The following is a 24,850-nucleotide window of genomic DNA, read 5'->3' on the forward strand; positions in this document are numbered from 1 at the left end:
CCCCCTCAGACAGACCACCTTACTATTTTTAGCCACTTTGTCAATGATGCTGCCCTTCACCCCGATATTAATCTTTCCCTATTTAACATGTATGCCTTTATGTAGAGTACAAAAACTATAAAGGATAGTTAGTCTCAAGCCGCCCTCTAGTGATAATAACAAAGATCACAATCAAGAAAATAAATTTGCCAAACACCAGAATGTGCCCAGTATTGAACCTTTTGGGTTTAAGTTGTTTTCTTTCAAAAAATAGTTAAACTCATTAACATTTCTATTTAGGGAAATTGCAACAAGCAATTTTATAATAATATCACTGTTAAATTATAAAGCTTCAAAAACACCTAGCTTAAAGACTAGTAGATCAGGTTAACTATATGAAAACGGGGGGAAAAAGCCATGTAAAATTTAAAATGGGGGAAGAGATGCAAACTGTTCTGGAAAAACATTTTAAAGATAAGTTCGTTTACTAACATAATTTTCCAAATGACACTACTTAGTGAGCTTCCACTTCCTACTAATCTCATAAACCTGGTTAGATAAAAATTATGCTTTTGAAACTAATTAATGAGGTAAATTTGTTTTCCCTGATTCCATGTTTTGACTTACTTCTTTAGTCCAGATTCTAGAGCTTCATTTCTGAGTTCCAACTGCCTTATTACTGAAGCATTATGCCTTATTACTGAAGCATTATGAGTCTCTCTTAACTGCTCCCGATGTTCTTGAGATGTTGCTTGTGTCTAAAGCAAATAAGCAGAATATATTTTAAAAATAAGTATAATCTGAATAATTATACTTATTTTCTTTAGTTTTGAGTCAATGATTCAGAGAGCATCTTTAAACATAAAAAAGCTGAAGTTTAAAATATTTGTTAACAATGTCACAACTAAATTATAATTATAAAGTTACATCTTTTATTAGTACTCTTGCATTCTGATAATCCAAAGAATAGCAGAATCAATGTAAAATTTTAAGAATTGCATAACAATAATGGTATAATTTTAAAATTGCAATTTATTTTTTATTCCTAATATTCTTGTTTTATATCAACTGGTCTTTAAAATAAAATTATCCTCTAGTAAGAATTATTTTGAAAGAGCAATTTAGTAATAACAATGATAGAAATTGAAATACTAAAAGGGAGAAACATTCTACCTTCCTTCCTTAAATTTACAAAACAAATTGCTATTAAAAGAAGGAAACATACAATGTCTATTTCCAAAACGTAATCTGCAGTGAAATGAATTACTTTAAATATCAAGAAATTAACCTGTAAATATAGATAGACTTCTTTAAATTTTTCTTCTATATCCTGTCTTAGTCTTTCTTCAATCTTCTGTTTATACTGTGCTATTTCACTGTTTTCTACCATATGCATTTCCATATGTCTTTTGAAGTTTATTTCTTGTTTCCACTTCATTTTTTCATCCTTTAGTTTTTCATATTCTTTTTGCATTTCTTTCAGAGATAATAACTCCTGTTGAAGAAGTTTATTTTTTTCATGCAGACATAGATATTGTAAAGATGCAGTTTCCAGTTTTTCTGTAAGGTGATCATTCTGCATGAATAAAATAATAGAGTTTGGTTATGAAGGTGTAGACTGAGAACAGTCTAACTCAACACAAGTATCAAATTTTGAAACAAATTCAGTTGCAATAAAGTTATTGGTACTGTAGTAGAGACTTATAATGTGAAATTTTTAATTACTCAGAATAAAAAACAAAGTTAAAAAGACCAAAAGTCACAACAAAATATATTTAATGTTATTGTCTTTGTCACAGAATGTCTGCATTTCATTTTATACTTTTTTTCCTATGACTGTTTTCATGTCTTCCTCCACAAAATTACCGTGAGTCACCTCTTAGTAGAAAGTCTATTACCTCTTCCCCAATACGAATTCTCCATAATTTTTAAAGGAGTTTTAGGGATAGCATATTGAGTTATTTAGGCCTAACTCAATAAATGCCTCCCAAAATAAGACTTAAAAAATAATAGTGTAATTAATGAATCTTATATAATTTTTTTATTTTAATTTTTAAAATATCTTTTATTGATTATACTGTTACAGTAGTCCCAATTTGTTTTCCCTTTGCTCCCCTCCAACCAGCGACACCCCCAACCTCCAGTTGTCCCCCCCTTTTAGTCCGTGTCCATTGGTTATGCATACAGTTCTTCTCAACATCTTTCTGTCTATTCCATTCCCTCCTATGCTTCTTAATTCCTGTACTATCTCCCTCCCTTTCCTCCTTCCCCCTCCCTGCTGACCTCCCCCCAGTATGTTCCCCATACCTATAGTTTTCTTTCCACTCAATTCATTGTCTATTTAGTTTGCCTTTGTTTCGATTCCCTAGCTTCTGTTATTGGTTGTTGTGATGCAGTTTTCATTTTAATGTTCATAATTTTGATCCTCCTTCTTCTAAACCAGTCCCTTTAACATCTCATATAATAGTGGTTTGGATCTAATGAACTCCTTCAGTTTTACTTTGTCCTGGAAGCATTTTCTCTGCCCTTCTATTCTGAATGACAGTTTCACTGGATAGAGTATTCGTAGCTGTAGGTTTTGGATTTTCATTACTTTGAATATTTCTTGCCAGAGCCTTCTTGCCTGCAGGGTCTCCTTTGAGAAATCAGCTGATAGTCTAATTGGGACCCCTTTGTACATAATTCTTTTCTTTTCTCTTGCTGCTTTTAAGATTTTCTCTTTCTCTTTAATTTTTGACTATTTGATTTTAATGTGTCTTAGAGTGGCTCTCCCTGGGTCCAGATTTTATGCAACTCTCTGTGCTTCCTGGACCTGTAAGTGTATTTCCTTCCCCAAGTTTGGGAAGTTCTGCTTCATTATTTTTTCACATAATTTTTCCATTTCTAGTTCTTCTTCTTCACCCTCTGGCAATCCTATTATTCAAATGTTTGTTCGCTTATAGCGGTCCCAGAGGTTTCTGAGCCTCTCCTCGTGTTCCTCCCTTTTGTTTCCTCTTTCTGCACTGGTTGACTCTGTTCCTTCCCTTTGTTCCGATTCGTTGATTTGATCTCTGGTATTCATTTCCTCACCACTTGTTTTGTATGTTTTCGTTCGTTTCAGTGTGACTAGCTTTCATTCCTTCCCTGTCTTGTTCCAATTCTTTTGTTAATTCTGTAAGCCACCTTATGACTATAGCTCTGAACTGAGCCTCAGAAAGATTTCTTATTTGCTCATCGGTTAGGTCCCTCATCTGCTGCCTGGTGAGCTGCGTCACCGGGATTTCAGTCATGGTCTATTTCATCTTGTCAGTTTTCTGTTTACCTTTGTTTCCTGGGCGGGCTGTAGGGGGCGGCACCATGTGCACTCGTCACTACCTGGCGACCAGCGACCTTTTTCACCACTCTGTGGCGCTTTGTGTGGGGGCAGGGGTCCAAGATGGATTCCTGCCATTACTTTCCGCTGAGAGACCAGGAGCCTCCTTTCCTATGGTCTCATCATCCAAGGCAATGAGGGGTCTGCCTTCCCCAGCATTGGAATTGCGAGCTGCTGGGTCTCAACTGCAGCCGGGATTGCTCCCCTGGTGTTTCTCGCAGTCCTGCTGCTACCACGGACAGCACGCCCAAGCTTTCCATCCCGATTCAGGTTTCGCCCTTCCTACCCACCCAGACGAGCACCGCTGGTTTATAACTTCATACGTTGGGCTTCTATGTAGTTTTATTTTCTAGAATTTCTGGTTATTTTTGGTTTTGAGGTAGTTGTATTCCTACTTAGTGGTAGAGGGAGACAGAGCATGTCAGTCTAAGCCTCCATCTTGGCCGGAAGTCTATTTTTCTAATTAATGAATCTTATATAGATTCTAATACCATGAGCCTTAAATGAACTACAAATGTTTGATGCTAATTGAATTGCATTCCAAGAAGAAAGGATTCCCAGGGTTAAAGAGAAATCAAAGCTTCCACTATAAATGTTTAGTGAGATGAGCTATACATTTTTTAAATCAACCACAAAAGGCTTAATTCAGTAGTGCTGTCTTGCAATTCTTTGTTACTTCCCACAAAGAGAATATACTAAACAACAAAAACTCCCTGGAAATTCTGTCATACTGAGTTGAGAAATACTGAGTTGGCCAAAAAGTCCGTTTAGTTTTTCCAGTAAAATAAAAGACATACAAGTATTTTTCATTTTAACCAATATCTTTATTGATTTGGAAATTTTGAGTATGTTGGCTGTCTCCCGTGGGGTATAACGTTCATTGTTCTCAGTTAACGTCTCGTTTGATAGCTATCAATTTCAACTGGTCTACCTGACCACGGAGTATTAATAGTCCAGCGAGATATCTCCAGCACGAAACTTCACACTTTTGACACATTGGATCAGTCATAGCGCCTTCTCCATACCCTACACAAATCTTTTTTTTTTTTTTTTTTTTTTTGCATTTCAGTTCTAATTTTACCCTTCTTGAAATAATAAAGCATAATATGCCAAAAATGTTGTGTATTTTCTTTCATGTTCAATATTAAAATGGCTACACAAAAATTCAATTTTGATCAGCTTTTTAAAAATGTATGCTGATATAGCAGCTATCAAAATACAATCTAACAAAACTGTTTTGAATGAAGTTCAAGACGACTAAGTGCTATTAGAGCCATCTCATGGGAAAGAACAAATGAACCCAATACTACTTTCCTTTATTTGATAAGACAAGGTGAGTGATGCAGAGTTTTTAAAGGATGTCTACAAATTCTTTGGCACTCCTCCCATGAAACAGGTGCTGGCCTTAGTTAAGTAACTATTCCTAGTGAATAGAATATGGTGGAATTGCTGTGTGACTTCTGTGTCTGGGTGATACAGCTTCTATCTGACTTTCTCCAGGGAAGCTCACCCTGAGAGCCCAGCCACATTGTCAGGAATGAAGCCACCCAGGCCACAGAGTCAGTCCTCATATAGGTGTTCCAGCTGGGATTGTTCCAGCTAACGTCCCAGCCGAAAGCCTGCTCCAACTGACAAGCATGTGAATGAACAAGTCCTTAGCTGCTTCTAGTTCCCAGCTTCACATCATCCCAGCTGGATGGCATGTGGAAAAGAAACGAGCCGGCCTCACTGAGCCTGGCCCAACTGCAGATTTGTGAACAAAACAATGCTGTGTTGAGCCACTAGGTTTGGAAGTGGCTTATTAAGCAGCAATAAATAACTAGCACAGACTCTGATATTTAAAACAGAGTGCTGCCACTAAAAAAAGAGAAAAAAAAAAACAACAAAAACCCAGACAAATGTATGAGTGCCTTTGAAACAGGAGGCAGGTGGAACCTGAAATAATGTGAAGACACGTGAAAATGGAAAACAGAAGGGCCTCCCAGAGACGATTAGTGGAGGCCTGATGGCCCCTGAAGAGGCTGACAGCAAGGGATTCCAGGCAAGTGAACAAAAGGACCCTGGAACCTGGACAAAAGGGGACTCCTACTATAAAGGAACTCAAAGTAAAATGGATGTGAAAGATAAGCTTAAGAAAGACTATTAAATATAAAAGAACCAGGACTTACTGGTTTCAAATACCCATTTCTCATAGCTTCTCCCACATGTCCAACTGTCAAGTAATGCTAAAATAAACAAATGGCTTCTAGGCTAAGATAAAATCCAGGGTGCTTCCAGGAAAACATGGTCTGAGGATGAAGCCAAGACTGGAAAACCCTTAAGGCCTCAGAAAGATTAAGATGGTGCCTCCAATTTCTTTAAGGATCTTCAGAATATAAGAATTTTAAAGGCACTGTCTTATAATAGGTCCAGGAAGCCCTAGGTGAAGTTCTTATCTTAAAACAATTTATAAGAGTGGTTTTTCTAATGGCATGAACCTGATAAAATTTACAGGAAACTCAAAGCTTCTGACAGAATTGTAGAAGCAGAAACCCTGCTTGCTAGCTTGGACTAAAGGAGACCAAGACAGGACACAGTAAAGAGGCCTGTGGATCTCAGATGTTCAACAGGGAGCAAGCAGGCTGAGAAAAGAGCTGCAATCCCAGGTCATTTCTAATGAAAAGGGCACAACAAAGAGCTCAGAGGGAGCAGCCAAGGGCCATAGAGAAGCAGTCCATGGTTAGGACTAAGTTTTCCATTCCTCCTTCAGTGAGGAAATAGAGGAAAGTTTGAAATCATTTTAAATCCCACTATTAAAAAAAAAAAAAAAAAAAAGCAGTGTCCTTTGGCACTATTAAATACGTACAATTTCTCCTCTACCTTACTTCAAGCTTGTTTGTATGAAAAGGTAAGAACATCTCATCTTTATGTTACACCACAATGTTTTTCCACAGCACACAAATTAGCTTTAAAATTTTGAAATTTCAGAAGGAGACAGTCCACATTTTGTGTGTGTGTGTGTGTCTGACTTACTCCCCTTGAAAGCAGCACCACTAAGTAGAGCAAAACCTGCAAAAAAAAAAATCCATGATGGTGATGCTTTCACCTATTTTCAAGCTTTTTTTCAAAAACTGAGTATTGGGGTGACATTGGTTCGCAAACCATACAGGTTTCAAGTGTACAATTCAATAAAATATCATCTACACACTGCATTGTGCACCCACGGCTCCAAGCAGTCTCTTTTTGGCCCCATTTTCCCTTCCTTTGCCCACCTCCACCGACCTGCCATCCCCCTTTCCCTCTGACTATCACCACACTGCTATCTTGTCTGTTTTATGTACCACTGTATGTTTTATTTTAAATCCCTTCACCTTCTTTCATCCATCCCCTCAACCCCATTCCCCTCTGACAGCTGTCAGTCTGTTCTCTGTAGCTATGCTTCTGTTTCTACTTTGTGACTTTATTTTGTTCATTAGATTCCATGTGAGATCATTCAGTATTTGTATTTCACTGACTGGCTTATTTCACTTAGCATAATAACCTCCAGGTCCATCCATGCTTTTGCAAAAAGGTAAGATCTCCTTCTTCTTAATGGCTGCTTAGTATTCCATTGTGTAAAGGTACTACAGATCTTTTACCCACTCAACTACTGATGAACACATGGGCTGTTTCTAGTTCTTGGCTATTGTAAATAACACTGCTATGAACATAGGAGATTCTTTGGGATTGCTGGGTCAAAGGCAGTTCCACTTTTTGATTTTTTGAGATATTTTCCATACTGCTTTACACAGTGGCAGCACCAGTCTGCATTCCCACCAACAGTATACAAGGGTTCCTTTTTCCCCACATCCTCACCAACACTTGTTGTTTGTTGATTTATTGATGATAGCCATTCTGACCAGTGTACGGTGATATCTCTTTGTGGTTTTAATTTGTGTCTTTCTGACGATTAGTGACATTGAGTGTTTTTTTTCATGTACCTATTGGCCACCTGGAGAAGTGTCAATGCAGGTCCTCTGCTCATTTTTTAATTGGGTTGTCTTTTTTATGTTGAGTTGTATAAATTCATAGTATATTTTGGACATTAATCCCTTATCAAATGGATCATGGGTAAATGCGTTCTTCTATTCAGTGGGTTTTCTTTTCATTTTGTTGATGGTTTCTATTGCTGTGCAAAAGCTTTTTATTTTGATGTAGTCCCATTTGTTTATTTTTTCCATTGTTTCCCTTGTCCAGGAGATATAGCAGCAAAAACACTGCTATAAGAAATGTCTAAATTTTTTTAAATTTTGTTTTATTTTTATTTTAATTAAAAAATTGTAATTGTTTTTCTATTACAGTTGTCCCATTTTTCCTCTCATTGCTTTCCCCTACCCTGCCCACTCCTTCTCCCACAGTCAGTCCCCACAGTCAGTCCATGTCCCTGGGTCATTTATACATGTTCCTTGACTAGACCCTTCCCCTTATGACCCCCCTTCTCTCTTTCCGCCTTCCCCCCTTGTCACTGTTAGTCTGCTCCTTGTTTACATTGTCTCTGGTTCAGTTTTGCTCGTTTGTTTGTGTTGTTCATTAGTTTCCTGTATTAGGTGACATCATATGGTATTTGTCTTTCCTTGCCTGGCTTATTTCGCTTAGCATAATTCTCTCTAGTTCCATCCATGTTGTTGCAAATGGTGGGAGTTCCTTCTTTCTTTCTGCTACACAGTACTCCATTGTGTAAATGTACCAGTTTTTTGATCCACTCATCTACAGATGGGCATTTAGGTTGTTTCCAGCACTTGGCTATTGTAAATAGTGCTGCTATGAACATAGGGATGTATAGGTTCTTTTGAATTGGTGTTTCAGGATTCTTTGCATATAATCCTAGCAGTGGAATCGCTGGTTCAAAAGGCAGTTCCATTTTTAGTTTTTTGAGGCAATTCCATACTGCTTTCCATAGTGGCTGCACCAGTCTGCATTCCCACCAGCAGTGTAGCAGGGTTCCCTTTTATCCGCATCCTCGCCAGCACAAGTTGTTTGTTGATTTGTTGGTGACAGTCATTCTGACTGGTGTGAGGTGGTATCTCATTGTGGTTTTTATTTGCAGCTCTCTGATGGCTAGTGATGTTGAGCATTCTTTCATATGCCTATGGACCCTCTGTATGTCCTCTTCGGAGAAGTGTTTGTTCAGGTCCTTTGCCCATTTTCTAAATTGGGCTGTCTGTCTTCTTGGTGTGGAGTCGTGTAAGTTCTTTATATATTTTGGAGATCAATCCCTTATCTGAGGTATCACTGGCAAATATGTTTTCTCATACTGTTAGTTAGTTCCCTTTTCATCTTGCTGATGTTTTCTTTTGCTGAGCAGAAAATCTTTAGTTTGATGTAGTCCCACTTGTTTATTCTTTCCTTTATTTCCCTTGCCTTAGGTGATGTATTGGTGAAAATACTGCTGCGTGGGATATCTGAAATTTTCCTGCCTATGTTTTCCTCTAGGACTTTTGTGGTGTTACAGCTTACATTTAAGTCTTTGATCCAACTTGAGTTTATTCTCTTGTATGGTGTAAGTTGGTGGTCTAGTTTCATTTTTTTGCATGTCCCTGTCCAGTTCTCCCAGCACCATTTGTTAAAGAGGCACTTTTAACTCCATTTTATGTTCCTTCCCCCTTTGTCAAATATTAGTTGGCCATATAGACCTGGGTTTATTTCTGGGCTCTCTATTTTGTTCCATTGATCTATATATCTGTTCTTATGCCAGTACCAGACTGTTTTGATTACAGTGGCCTTGTAGTATAATTTGATGTCAGGTATTGTGATTCCTACTACTGTGTTCTTCTTCCTCAAGATTGCTGTGACTATTCAAGATCTTTTTTGGTTCCTTTTAAATTTTTGCAGTATTTGTTCGAGGTCTGTGAAATATGTCGCTGGTATTTTAATAGGGATTGCACTGAATCTATAAATTGCTTTGGGTAGCACAGACATTTTAATGATGTTGATTCTTCCCATCCATGAACATGGTATTTACTTCCATTTATCTGTATCTTCCTTAATTTCTTTCTTCAGTGTTCTGTAGTTTTCCAAGTATAGGTCTTTTACCTCCTTGGCTAAGTTTATTCCTAGGTATTTTATTTTTCTTGTTGCTATAGTAAATGGGGTTTATTCTTCTCGTTTTTATCTCTGATATTTCATTGTTGGTGTACAGAAATGCCTTTGATTTCTGAATATTGACTTTGTCCCCTGCTACTTTGCCAAATTCACTTATTAGGTTGAGTAGTTTTTTGGTGGGGTCTACAGGGTGTTCTATGTACACTAGGACGTCATCTGGAAATAATGACAGTTTTACTTTCTCTTTTCCAATTTGGATGCCTTTTATTTCTCTTTCTTGTCTGCTGTGGCTAGAACTTCCAACACTATGTTGAATAGGAGTGGAGAGGGTGGACATCTTTGTCTTGTTCCTGACCTCAGGGGAAATGCTTTCAGTTTTTGCCCCTTGAGTATGATGTTGGCTTCAGGTTTCTCGTATATGGCCTTTATTATGTTGAGATATGCTCCCTCTATTCCCACGTTGCTGAGTGTTTTCATCATAAATGGGTGTTGTACTTTATCAAATGCTTTTTCAGCATCTATTGATATGATCATGTGATTTTTGTCTTTCATTTTGTTTATGTGGTGTATTATGCTTATTGATCTGTGAATATTAAACCATCCTTGCATCCCTGGGATGAATCTTACTTGATCATGATGTATGATCTTTTCAATGTGTTGCTGGACCCTGTTTGCCAATATTTTGTTGAGGATTTTAGCATCCATGTTCATCAACGATATTGGCCTGTAGGTTTCTTTCTTTGCTGTGTCTTGACCTGGTTTTGGAATTAGGGTAATACTGGTTTCATAGAAAGAGTTTAGGAGTCTTCTCTCTTCTTGGATTTTTTGGAAAAGTTTGAGAAGGACAGTAGTTAGTTCTTTTCTAAATGTTTTGTAGATTTCACCTGTGAAGCCATCTGGTCCAGGGCTTTTGTGTGTCAGGAGTTTTTCCATTACTGCTTCAATTTCACTAGTTGTTATCAGTCTGTTCAGGCTTTCTGCTTCTTCTTGATTCAGTTTTGGAAGATTATATGTTTCCAGAAATCTATCCATTTGACCTAGGTTGTCAAATTCCTTGTGATACCGTTGTTTGTACTAATTTCTTACAATCCTTTGTATTTCTGTGGTATCGGTTGTGATTTGTCCTTGAAATGTCTGAAATTCTGCTGCCTATGTTTTCTTCTAGGAATCTTATGGTTTTCTGACTAACATTTAAGTCTTTAATCCATTTTGACTTTATTTTTGTGTATGGTATATGTTGGTGGTTTAGTTTCATTTTTTCCCCCCACATGTTTCTGTCCAATTTTTCCAACACCATTTATTGAAGAGAGGTAGTGAAATCTATCACTGAGTCTATGAATTATGAGTTAAACACAGTGGAGCAAATGCCTAAGTCAGCAGATCCTGTTACCAGGACTTAATGGAAATGGGAGTGAAGTGAGAGGTGTTGAGTTAGAGACTGAAGGTTTGAGTGGAGAAAAAAAGGAATGAACATTGTCTCTGTAAGATTACTTTCCCATAATGTCAGGTCAGCAAAACATAAAGTGGCCACAGGCTTTATGAAGAAGCAATAAATCTCCACAAAAGTAGAGTTAGGGACATTCCACTACACTGACTTTTTATTATTACATTAAAAAAAAAAAAAAAACTGGTAATATGCAAGATGACCAGGAAAGAGTTCTTATAAAATTTGATGCAGTAATAGAATAATGACAGACATATAGACCAATGAATTAAAAGGGAGAATCCAAAAATTAACTCTCACACATATGGCTAAGTGCTTTTCAATAAGGGTGTCAAACAATTAAATAAGACATGAATAGTCTTTTTAACAAATGATACTAGGAAAACTGAATATCCACATGCAAAAGAATAAAATTAGACTGCTACTTCATACCATATATAAAAATTAACTCAAAATGTAAAACCTAAAACTATAAATGTTTGTCAGATCAGTGGATGAAGACTGGCAGGGATAAAAATAAAGGTACAAATCCAGGAAAGAATGTGCAGGCATCACTGACAGAATGTTCATGAAACAACAGAAAGCAAAGAGGGCACCACCATGTTACTCTAGGTAAGAAGACATGTGGTGCTCTGGCTGATGATAGAGTTAGGAAGGAGAAGTGGGTTCCAGCTGGTTGCAGGGAGAGGGATGAGTCTTCCATTTTGATTTGAATATGCAGAGGTTTGACAGGGCCATAGAATACCATTAATATCTTACAGGTATTTGGAGAATACCTGGCTGGTTTGGCTCAGTGGATTGAGCGTCGGCCTGCGAGCTAAGTGTCGCTGGTTCGATCTTCCAGTCAGGGCACATCAGAGAAGGAAAACTCTGACTCCAAAAAACCTCCACTGCCTTGTGGCATACCTCTTCAGGGGAAAGGCTAAGGGAGTAAACCCCGACAGAAAATCCGGAGCCGGAGTCCCTAAGGCGGTTTGACGTTGTAGTCAATACCGGCAACTCCTATGGCGCACCTGAAGCCAAGCTGTGTTGACTCCGTCTTTCCCTTGGACCCTTCAGCTGCGAAGAGAGGGGGGTCTGCTGCATGGGCAACAGCAGACCCTCCATATCACCCTGCCCAGGCTCTGTAGCTTCAGCTTCACTGGAGAGGACACTCCAGCGTCATCGTAAAGATGTCGATTCAACACGGGAGGAGACAGATACCGTGTCACTCCCGAGTCGGACTGCACAGCCATTCTCGGCGGTGCAGATAGACTCTTAAGAAGCTACACCATCGTCTCTCGAGACGGACGGCTGCTGACGACGACGACGACGACGACGACGGAATGGCATATCGATATCAGAAAAGCCCTTCCCAGAGCTTTACAGATGGTAAAGTGCTATAAATCTCTAAATCCCAGGTCTGGCTGCATAGTGAAGGAAGGCTGGTTTCTATTTTGTTTGTTTTCTTACATTGGGGATAAAAAAATGCGCTTCTGATCAAATAATTCTCTATTATATTTATATTTAATTGCTTAAAATACATTGAGAATAAAGCTTAATTATATCAATGTCTCCAAGAAGAAAGTAGTGGTGTGATATAAAATAATTTTATCCAAATAGTTAAGCTAAAATATTTTCAATTTAGTCGTATACAAAGATAAGTACCTTCATATCGAATAATACACCCCATAGACAAATTTATACTTAAAAAGACAAGATTATGTCTCATAAAAAGAATTAAAGCAATGTAAAATTAAGGACTGGATTGTTCAGCACAGACAAGATGACAAGTGCTGAAAAGAATGAGGCCAATGAGAGGACAGTCAGAGAAAGCTTCATGGAGAAAGGGAGGTTGGGAGCTGGGTCCGAATAGATGTCGGATTAGGCAAGAGGAATAGAAACTGAAAAGACAAAATGGACAGCATGGGTAAAGGCCGAGAGATGCTGAAATCAGCACGGTTAAAGCCAATGGCAGGTAAATAAAAACATATGTTTACATAATAACTAATGTTCATAGTAGAATTATTAACAGCTAGGAAGTGAAAACAACACAAAGTTTCATGAACTGATGAATGGATAAGTGGTTTAGCCACATAATGAAGTATTGTTCTGCAATAAAAAGAAATACATAAATACTGATGTGCTATCATATGGTTGAACCTTGAAAGTGTGACATTAAGTGAAAGAAGCCAGTCACAAATGCTGCATACTGTGTGATTTCATTTATATGAAGTGTCCAGAATAGGCAAGTCTGTAGAAACAGAAAGTACACTGGTTGTTGCCTGCCTGGTGGTGGGGAAGACAAGAAGCTGGGAGTGACAGCTAGGAGACGTGGAGTTTGATTTTGGAGTGATGAAAATGTTCTATAATTGACTGAGGTGATAGTAAGATGCATAACTCTCTATATATGTCAAAATATATTGCATGTATAATTTAAATGGGCAGATTATATGATATGTGAATTATAGCAATATAATTTTTTTAAAAAGCCAATGGTGGATCTAAATTTAATTTTTAAAATTTTCTCTTGTGGATGTGCATACTATAATGATCTGAATATTTCCATGCTTTTGCAATGTTTCTGAGAGAAAATGAAGGAAATGCCTATTTCAACTGGCTTGTAGAATGATGTTTCCATACAAGTTATTCTGAAGTCTATGAAGTAAATATGGATTCTTTGTCCATTCACAAAAGTGAAGATAAAAAAATTTCTGGAACATTCCGTTACACATTATCCTCCGATTTTATCTGTCAGTTCATCATGATAATGGAGATAGCACTAATAATATTGTATAGTAGAAAATAAAGTCTCTTGAATTCTGTGAAGAATAATGCACAATTCTCGACTTTCCTAAGGATAAATATTATGAGAAAAAACATAAATACAAATGACTGAATAAAGCAACGGTTTAATAAATGTAAGTGCATTATAAAGATAATAAAATTATAATAAATTAATTACAATAAAGATAGAAAGAAAGCTGCCCATGAAAATTAGTATCCTAAAACATATTCTATTACTTAATCAGCTATAGATTAACTGATGGCATGTTAAATTCCATACATACTTGACTTCCGATTTCTTCTAAGTTCTTCTTTAAATCCTGTGTCTCTTCTTCCAAATTCGTACGATAACGTGATGTAACCTCCAGTGAAGCCTCTGACATAGATAGTCTTTTCAGAGTATCAGCCAGTTCTTCTTGAAGTTGTCTCACAGCTGCCTAGTAAGACATTTCTGTTACTGATTTTATAAATCACACTATTAAGTCATGTTAATAATACATAACTTCATATACAGAGTGGGGCAAAATAAGGTTTACAGCTGTGAATATGCAAAACAAAGAGTTTACTCTTGTATTATTTATTAATTACTGTATTATTTTCCACACAAACAACTGTAAACCTACTTTTGCCCCATTCTGTATGTACTTTGTTAGTCATATTATTAACACAAAATATAACCGGGAAAGTATCACCAATATACATCAATTCACCTTCTTTTCCTCAGATGGACACATTCCTGTTTATTAGGTAATCTGGCCTTGATCTCCCCCCCTGTTACATATAAATCCTACCACCCCTCACTAGTCTGAACTGGAGAGCCAATGCCAAATTAACAAATCACAGAAAACTACAATTTTCTCTGTATTAAACAAACATCTCCAAATGATCATAATTGGATCTTGAAACAAAAAATATGAGCAAATTACTTGTAAAAATATTCAAACAAAATTGTAAATAGTGGAAAGATTAAGTCAAGTATAGTTTTGCTAAAACTCATCATGTTTGTCTCAAATTATGATTTAATGAAAAGTAGATATTTTAAAAGTTTAGAGGTCATAAGATTATATTACTCAAGAATGAAATATTTCCAAATTTAATTCAGATTGACATAAATAAAAATAGCATTATACTAACTAAAATGTATCAGAAGCCACTGAGGGAAAGGTACTATAAGATACAGCATCTACACTTCAGTTCATCTGGGAAATCTGAAATTAACTGTCAAGATAATCCACTTAACTGAAACTTAATTTCAAAATACTCCTTTTAGGAATGAGTATTTCCATTTATCTGCTTCATAATGGTATTGAAATGTGGTGAGATTAAAATTAGTATTTTATCAGGCTAAATTGTTAATATAAATCTATATCTATTAACAGTCTATAATATAACCTCTTAAAATTTCATAGACAACACAATGTCTTTACTCAAAACAAAACACCTCTCAAGTCTAATTTTCATTTGCAGGATACAATATCTGCATTTAAACTGACAGAGCAAACACAGTTATAATCTATATAGTTTTAATGATCAGCTAGATTCAAAATTTAGCCATCATCAAAAATAATATTACTTTGAATTTTCTTCTAGGAAATTTGAAAAATATCTATCTTTTTGGATACTTACATCTCTCTCTGCATTACTGTTTTCATACTGATGCATTCTTTCCTTTAAATGATGGCATTCATTGGTTAGTTCCTTATTTCTTTCTTTTAGTATAACAACTTGTTTTTCACTTTCGGCTTGAAATATTTTGATGATATCCCGAAACTGATCTCGAATATTAGTTACTGTCATTTCTTTATTGTTGGCTTTGTTGTGAGCATCATCTAGCTGCTGTCGAAGCGACATGTTTTCACTTTGTAGGTGAGATAGCCTCTCCTCTAAGGAGCCCTGCTTTCCAATGTACTTATTCATTTTACCTTGTTCTTCTTGATACCTGTGTTCAATCTCCTTCTTTTGACACTGTGTTTGGCTTAGGTCTCTTTCTACACCTTCTAAAACCAGTGTTCTTTCTCTGGGAGCATCTCTTGTGTGATGAAGCTCAATTTCTAGGCTATTGGATTTCGTCGTCGTCGTCGTCGGCAGCCGTCCGTCTCGAGAGACAATGGTGTAGCTTCTTCAGAGTCTATCTGCACCGCCAAGAATGGCTGTGCAGTCCGACTCGGGAGTGACATGGTATCTGTCTCCTCCCGTGTTGAATCGACATCTTGCGATGACGCTGAAGCTACAGAGCCTGGGCAGGGTAATATGGAGGGTCTGCTGTTGCCCATGCAGCAGACCCCCCCTCTCTTCGCAGCTGAAGGGTCCAAGGGAAAGACGGAGTCGATGCAGCTTGGGTTCAGGTGCGCCGCAGGAGTTGCCGGTGTTGACTACAACGTCAAACCACCTTAGGGACTCCGGCTCCGGATTTTCTGTCGGGGTTTACTCCCTTAGCCTTTCCCCTGAAGAGGTATGCCGCAAGGCAGCGGAGGTTTTTTGGAGTCAGAGTTTTCCTTCTCTGATGTACCCTGACTGGAAGATCGAACCAGCGACACTTAGCTCGCAGGCCGACGCTCAATCCACTGAGCTAAACCAGCCAGGGCAATGTAAGTATATATATATGTGTATATATATGTATATATATATATATGTGTGTGTATATATATATATGTACGGTATGTGTGTGTACATGCATGAGCACTCATTGGAAGAATGGTAAAGAGGCAGGTGGTTTGGGCAATGAGGCACTTGAGAAAACATCAGCCTCTTTCTCTAATGTTTCCTAGGTTTGCTTGCTTCTCTTTCACATTCCCATAACCTCTAACGCTGGTGATTTTAAAAATTTAATTTGGCAGATGACTGATTCATAATTTGGTCTAATCACTTGTGCTATTTTCACTGTAAAACAATTAATAGCAATAGGAAATGTTCTAATTGAAAAAACTAACATCTGCCCAAGAAGAATGCATTTCTCTATAAATTTTTATAATGATTTTATTATGACTAGAATAGGACATGACCAAATACCTAATTGAATAGTAGATCGCAACAGGGCCAATTGGCTGGATGTATTATGTAAATGTATAGACTCTTCCATAGGACAGGGGGGTATGGGCTTTACTGATATGGCAAAACATCACCTCCAATGCCTCCTTCAGTGCTGAACACCAAAAAGCATGTCTTCAGGGACTAGAAAGGGAGTAACTTTACAACCCTACTTAAGATAGATCCCATGAGACCCCAGAGTAGGATTCTAGGCCCTATTTTTCTACCACTAGCAAGAAATACCTGCAGTTTTCTTTCGCTATTGGATTTACTTTCTGCTTTACATAGTTGTTGAGAAAGCATCTCGTTTCTTTTTTTTAGGTCAGAGATATCACGATTCATTTTTTCCCGAAAATGCAACCATTTTTCTTTTTCTTTTTCGTAACTTGCAGAAACCTAAGGAAAACATAGGAGACATGTAACTAACACTCATTGAAATGACGTATCATGATATCCTCTGAAATTAAAGAGTAACATATGTTTACAGAATGAAAGGTTGCAATAAGTGGATATCCCCCTGGAAAAAACAGAGTTGGATCCAAACTTCCAAATCTGTACAAGTATAAATTCCCCAAAATTCAAAAATGTAATATAAAATGATAAATCCATGAAAGTACAAAAGGAATCATAAGAGAAATTTTAAGAATCTCTTAATTAGATAACTCTCCACGATGTCAGAGGAGTGAGTGAAGGCTGCGCTTGCCTCCTACCAGGACCAGTCTGGAATTTTGGCTTAATTGTGGAGAAATCATCTGGATGACCAACTGGACACAGGCTGGAGTTAGCTTTGTAGCTGTAGCAGGCAGAGGAGGCTGCTTCGTCACGACCTGTCTGGAGCAGATCGTGGAGGAGATGCAGGAGTGCCAGGAGTCCCAGCTGGGCTCCCTTGGGTGGCAGCTGGGGGTGCGGAGAGATGTTTCAGTGCCGCGAGGATTCTCCAAGAAGAGTGGGGGTGGACCTCAGGCTGGGTCTGCTGTTAGAGCAGACAGTGAACCAGGTGGTGCCTGGCTGCACGATGCGTAAAGCAGGATCTCCCTCACCCCTTAAGACCAAGGAGGAATGGCTGGAGGTGCAGTGAGATTCCTGAGAGGAGGGTGTGCAGGATTGCATTTGTGTCTGCTTGCCCTGTGCCCTGAAGTGGACTAGAGATGCTTGCAGAGAGTTCAGGGTGGTGGTGTCGGGGAGAGAGCTGGGGGAGCAGCGGATGGGATCCCAGTGCTGACTCATCGCATGTGCTGCGGGAGAAATATTTCAAGCAGACCACTCTCCTCCAAGTGGCATCAGCCAGAGGGAAAGCAATAGCCCCGCCTGAAGAAATAACTCAGCCCTGTTCCATGGTGTTTGCACCTGATTGCAGATCACACGTAGGACGACTAGAGTAAAACCCAACCAAAAAAGACAGACACAGCAGCAGAACGCCGGTAATTTCAATAAGGCTGCCTAGATCCAGACTGGGATATGATCTGACGTCACCAGGGGTGGGTCAGGAAAGAGAAGAAAGTGGTAAAAACTAGATACTATGGAAACCAATTCCATGTGATCTTCTACAGGAGTTATTTGTCTCCTGCATATGTTTTCAACAGTCATTTCTTGTCCTCCCAGTCTGTGCATTATAAGTAACTAGTTTTTATATTATAGTTTACTTAAAATCTCATACTTTGCTCCTCCCCTTTCTCATTTAATGTATCATCTGGTTTCCTCTTCTTATTTTTGTTTTAAACTCTATCTTCTCTCTTGCCACGACTCGTTTCCAATCTGCACTCATTATTTCTCACCTCTTCAGCCTCTCCATACCATTTTTCTTGTCATTAGTCACCCCGCATTTTTTTCCTCATTCATAAAATACACTTATTCTCTCTCCAGCTTGATCAATCTGTGCCCATTGAGTGTGATATGGTGGTGGTTGTGGCATTTCTGCAACTGTATTCACAGATCTTCACTGTTCTGGTATTTCAAATCTCAAACCTTCTCATCCGCCTCTCCTACTCCATTTGTACCTTCCTCCAGCCCTTTCCTTCTTTAATTTTAAATTTGAATTTTACCCTGCCTTAGCCTGGTTTCGATTCCTCACTCTTAGTATTCCTTCTCCCTCCATCATTTCAAAATCACTTCCCTTTCCTCCAGACTTCTCTTAAGTTTCTCTTTCTTTTTTACCTCTTACACCCATCCCACCTATATAAATCTTAGCTCATAGATTGTTGATAGTGTTGTGGTGAAACTTTTTCTCAAATTTGATTCCTATTTTTTCTTCTTATTCATCTTCCTTACTTTTTTTCGTTTGTTCTCTCACACACTATATATAAATATTATAACTTCTGTTTAAACCTAATGCTATACACTTGTCCTCTCTTCATTCTGCCTTCTTCCCATCCTTTTTTTTATATATGATATAAATTTTACTTTCTCTCTCATTGCCTTATCCCTACTCGCTACTATTATTGCTCCTCCCCACCCCTCCTCAAAATCATTTTTCTTTCAGTTATTCAACTCTTGTTTGTTTTTCTTTTCTTATAATAGTCTTAATCTCTTTACATCCTTATTCATACTGGTTCATCTGCAGTTTATATGGTGACTGAAAGTGGGGGATGTCTTTGTGAGTGTGGGATTCTTGCCTGGGCTGGTGGTTTGTTTGAGCAGCAGCTCAACAACTGTTTACAAGACAGAGTGGGTGGAGTGACTCTCAGTCAGCTAGCTGGAGGGAAGGACCCACCAGAGAGCAGGACAATACCAACAGAAACCAAAACACTACCAGAGTCCAAATAAACGGCACAAGGCCATCCCAAGAGCATCAGGTTCAGGAGATCAAGGAGTCTGCACCACTGAATCCCACAGGACTCCTACCACAGACGGTAACACCATGAGAGTAGAAAGTCAAAGTAGATCAACCTAAGAAGCAGAAACAAACAAGAAGTCACCTAAAATGAGAAGATGAAGAAACAACATCCCATTAAAAGGAAAGGAGGAATTCGCAGAAAGAGTGATAGATGAAATAGAGGCAAGCAAACTATCAGACATGGAATTCAAAATAATGGTCACAAGGAAGCTCAATGAGCTCAGCAAGCTCTGAGAAAACTACAAAGAACTCCAGGGGAACTACAAAGATCCACAGGGCATCTACAAAGAACTCCAGGGAAACTAAAAGGAACTCACTGGGGAACTACACCAGCATTAAAAAGGATTTAGAAACTATTAATAAAAGCCAGGAGGAAATGAAGAATACAATTTCTGAACTGAAGAACACAGCAGAAGGAATCAAAAGCAGGACAGATGAAGCAGAGCATCAGATCAGCAAGCTATAGGAAAACGTAGAAAAAAATTCCCATACAGTGCAACAAAATGAAAAAAGACTGAAAAAGAATGAAGAGGGTTTAACAGAGCTGCAGGACAACATGAAACACAATAATATCCGTATCATACAGATAACAGAAGAAGAAGAGGACCAAGGGACAGAAAACCTGTTTGATAAAGTAATAACAGAAAACTTCCCGAACATGATGAGAGAAAAAGTTTCGCAAGTCCAGGAAGCACAGAGGGTTCCAACTAAAATGAACCCAAAGAGGCCTACTCCAGGACACATCATAAAGAATCGTAAAGGCAGGAAGAGAGAAATAGCAAATAACATACAAGGGAGCTCCGATAAGGCTATAAGCAGATTTCTCAACAGAAACACTACAAGCAGGAAAGGAATGGCAAAAACTATTCCAAGAAATGAAAAACAAAGGTCTACAACCGAGATTACTCTACCCAGCAAGGCTCTCTTTCAAAATGGAAGGTGAAATAAGGGGTTTCCCAGACAAAAGAAGGCTAAAAGAATACATCTCCACCAACCAGCACTGCAAGAGATGCTAAAGGGACTGCTTTAAGATGAAGAAACAGAGCAAGACAGAGAGGAACACAAGCACAAGGGGAAAAAATCACAATGGTAAGGTTATCAGTAATAACCTTAAATGTAAATGGATTAACTGCACCAATGAAAAGACATAATGTAGCTGAATGGGTAAGAAAATGCGACCCACATATATGCTGTCTACAAGAGACCCACCTCAAAACAAAAGTTCTACACAGACTGAAAGTGAAGGAATGGAAAGAAGTATTTCAAGCAAATGGACATGAAAAATAAAAGCTGGGGTAGCAATACCTATATCAGACAAAATAGATTCCATAACAAAGGCCATAAAAAGAGACAAAGGAGGACATTTCATAATACTTAATGAACAACCCATCAAGAAGATATAACCCTTGTATACATATATAAACCCACATAAGAGTACCCAAATTTACAGGGAAAATCTTGGAGGATTTCAAGAAGGATAACGACAGCAACACATTCATAGTAGGGGACTTTAACACCCCATTATCAACAATGGACAGATCTTTGAAGCAAAGAAACACCAAGGATATTTAGGCATTGAACAACACTCTAGATCAAATGGACTTAACTGATAAATACAGAAACTCTCACCCTCAAAAAGGCAAAATATACATTCTTTTCAAGTGCACATGGAATATTTTCAAAGATAGACCACATGGTAGGATACCAAACAAGCCTCAACAAATTCAACAAAAATGAAATTATATTAAGCATATTGTCAGATCACAATGGCTTGAAATTAGAAACTAACCTCAAGGAAAAAAACTCAAAAACACTAAAATTCATGGAGAATGAATAACATGCTATTAAATAATGATGGGTTAACAATAACATCAAGGAAGAAATCAAAAAGCTTCTGGAAACAAATGATAATGAACACACAACAGTCCAAACCTATGGGACACAGCAAAAGCAGTCCTGAGATGGAAGTTTATAGTGACACAGGCCTACTTAAAAAGGATAGAGGAATCTCAAATAAAAAATTTAACCCTACAGCTATGAGAATTAAGAGGAAAAACAACAAACAAAGCCCAGAGCGAGAAGAAAGGAAATCATCAAGATCAGAGCAGAATTAAATGACACAGAGACTAAACAAACAATTCAAAAGGTTAATAATACCAGGAGTTGTTTTGTTGAAAAGGTGAACAAAACTGACAAGCCTTTAACTAGACTCATCAAGAAAAAAAGAGAGAAAACCCAAATAAATAAGAACAGAAACGAAAGAAGAGAAATCACAACCGATACCGCAGAAATACAAAGGATTGTAAGAAATTACTATGAACAACTACATGACAAGAAATCTGACAACTTGGGTGAAATGGAAAAATTTCTGGAAACATATAATCTTCCAAAATTGAATCAAGAAGCAGCAGAAAGCCTGAATAGACTGATAACAACTAGTGAAAGTGAAGCAGTAAACAAAAGACTCCCGGCACACAAAAGCCCTGGACTAGATGGCATCGCAGGCAAATTTTATCAAACATTTAGGGAAGAACTTACTCCTATCCTAACCACATACTGATGTTTCTCTCCCTCTTTCCCTTCCTTCCCCTCCCTCTAAAAAAATTAAATTAAAAAAAAAAAAAAAAGCCATAAGCTTAAGAGCAGAACCTTTAAAATACTGTTAAAAGAAGGTAGCCTTTTTAAACAGAAGGATCTTATCTTCCATGAAAAACTCAAATCTTAATTTAAATCACAGCTAAATGGGTCAAAGAGCGAAAAATACAAGCACTGTGAAATAATTTTTTTAAAAGACGTCTGACTACTTCCATAATAGCCTCAAGGCAACTTAGCCTGAATGCTAACATTTCAAAAAGCCAAAATTTGAGACTTCTGGCCAAGATGGAGGCGTAGACAGTCACACTGCATCTCCGTCCACAACTAAGAAGGAATACAACTACCTCAAAACTAGAAACAACCATAAGTTCCAGAAAATCAAACTGCATGGAAGTCTAGCAAATGAAGATATAAAGAAGAAATACTCATCCAGACAGGTAGGAGGGCAGAGAGGACGCAGTGTGGTGGCAGCAGCGCCAGTGGCAGGCCCGCAGAAAGCGCAGTCACACATTTAAAAAAGTCAGGAGGGACCCCTGGGGAGCGTTCCTAGCTCCTCACTGAACCTAGCAGCTCACAGTCCCAGCACAAGGGAAAATCAAGCCTCATTGCTTCTGACTGTGCAAACAAGTGCGGGTTGGGGAGGAGGCAGAAACTGCCGGTCTCTCAGCAGAGTCTGCTTATTTAAAGGGCCCCACGGTCTTAGAATGTCCACAGACCCACCCACTCTGGGAATGATGGCCAGGGCAGCAGCTAGAGGGGTGCCAGTCTGGTGCGGAAGTGGAAGAGGTGCCTGGCAGAGGGGCGAGTGCTGGGCAGGTGGCATTCTTCCCTGTCGGACCCCTCCTTCACATACAGCACCACAACGTGGTGAAACAGGTCGCCGTGTACTGACGAATCCCTAAGGCTCCATCCCTTACAACGTAATAGGAGTGACAGCTCTGCCTAAGACACAGAGGCAAACAAACACAGGAGCATGTCAGAATTAGGAGACAGAGAAGTATGGACCAAAAGGGTGAATGGATCAGGTTCCAGTGGGAGAACCAAGTGATGAGGAGATAGTAAACCTAACAGTTGAGGAGATAGGCAACCTAACAAATGCATAATTCAAAATACTGGTGATAAAGATGCTCACAGGCTTGACAGATATGCTTGAGAAAAGCAAACGTATAAGAAAAGAAGTGAAGGCTATGCTAAGTGAAACGAAGGAAAATCGTCACAAAACCAATGGCAAAGGGAACGAAACCAGGGTTCAAATCAATGATTTGGAACATAAGGAAGAAAAACACAGTAAAATAGTGCAGAATGAGGAAGCAAGAATTGAAAAAAATGAAGAAAACTTCCCAAATTTTGCGAAGGAGATGCATATACAGTCTGGGAAGTACGAAGGGTCCCGGGCGAGCTGGACCCAGAGGGGACCACACCAGGATGCATCATGATTGAGATGCCAATGGTGAAAGATAGAGAGTCCTGGGGGCAGCAAGAGAGAGGTGGAGAGTTGCCTACAGGGGGGTGCCTATAGGACTAGCAGCTGATTTCTCAGAGGAAACTTTGCAGGCAGTAAGGGACTGGCAAGCAGTATTCAATGTGGTGAAAGGCTACCTGCAACCATGACTACTCTATCCAGCAAGGCTATCATTTGGAATGGCAGATGAAGTGCTTCCAAGACAAGGTAAAGCTAAAGGAGTTTATCATCACCAAGCCATTATTATATGAAATGTCAAAGGGACTTACCTAAGAAAAAGAAGATCAAAACCATGAACACTAAAATGACAACAAACTCACAACTATCGACAACCGAATCTAAAAAATAAAAACAAAATCCAACTAAGCAAATCAGAATAGGAACAGAATCATAGGTATGGGGATCATTTGGAGGGATATCATCCGGGAGAGGGGAGGGGGAGAAATGGGGATATGGTGTATGGATTAAGAAGCATAATCGATTGGTACAAAATAGACAGGGGGAAGTTAATAATAATATAGGAAAGGGTGAAGCTAAAGAACTTATATGCACGAACCATGGACATGAACTAAGTGTGGGTGGAATTACTGGAGGGAAGGGGGATACTGGGCAGAGGGGAGCGAAGGGGAAAAAATGGGAACTCTTGTAACAGCATAATCAATAAAATATACTTTTAAAAATATCTCAAAAAAAAAAAGGCACGATGGAAAACCTGAAGGACTTAGAAAAGACAGGTGTTTACAGGCAAGGCTCAATGGCAGGTAGGTGGCTAAGCTCCTGTGCCATGAAGTTCTGACTGAAGATCACCCTAAAGGTTCTTTGTGTAAATTCCAGCAAAGCAGACTTAAAAGATCATATGTGATCATTTGCTACTCTTGATGTGTTTATGCGAATGAACAGGCTACATTAACAATGGACTTAATGCAGTCCCTTTAATGACAAGAAGGATAATCTTAAGGAGAAAAATCGCGATTCAAGGAAAATCACAATACTCAGTGGTAGACTATAAAGAAGTTCAGCTAACTGTCTTTAAAGTTTATTTTCATCAAAGTTTGTTTTCATTTGAAAGTTGAACGAGGTCTGTGGCATAATCAAAGATGCTTAATTTACAGGCAAAAAGAATGTCTAATGCCTTGCAATTGGATGTCTTTCCAATAAGACAGTCTTACAGATTTAGAGACTGGATTGTGGGTTATGCTGCATAAATTAACATGTGTTTTCTGTTTTCAAAGGGCATAAGCCTAGGATCTCATGACCTGAGTGGTTGTCTGTACATATAGGCCTCACTTAATCCTGTCTGCAGCGCTTCGTCCTGAGACTCAATGGTTTGGC

The 24,850-nt window shown here is 38.5% G+C and overlaps 1 protein-coding gene across 1 annotated transcript; it reads right to left on the reverse strand.

The window, feature by feature from the left end:
- Positions 1–1,522: 1,522 nt before the first annotated feature.
- LOC150019783 (ankyrin repeat domain-containing protein 26-like) lies at positions 1,523–15,595 on the reverse strand (the record flags this gene model as incomplete). The annotated part of the gene is made up of 3 exons (XM_090267370.1): positions 15,228–15,595; positions 13,886–14,038; positions 1,523–1,555 (listed from the first exon to the last, which is right to left on the reverse strand). Coding segments are annotated over exons 1-3 (477 nt in total), but the record flags the coding sequence as incomplete, so codon positions are not given.
- Between the last annotated feature and the right edge of the window lie 9,255 nt (positions 15,596–24,850).

The sequence above is a fragment of the Furipterus horrens genome, unplaced genomic scaffold (assembly GCF_987537825.1).
Source record: "Furipterus horrens unplaced genomic scaffold, mFurHor1.1.pri manual_scaffold_2, whole genome shotgun sequence".
Classification (NCBI taxonomy): domain Eukaryota; kingdom Metazoa; phylum Chordata; class Mammalia; order Chiroptera; family Furipteridae; genus Furipterus; species Furipterus horrens.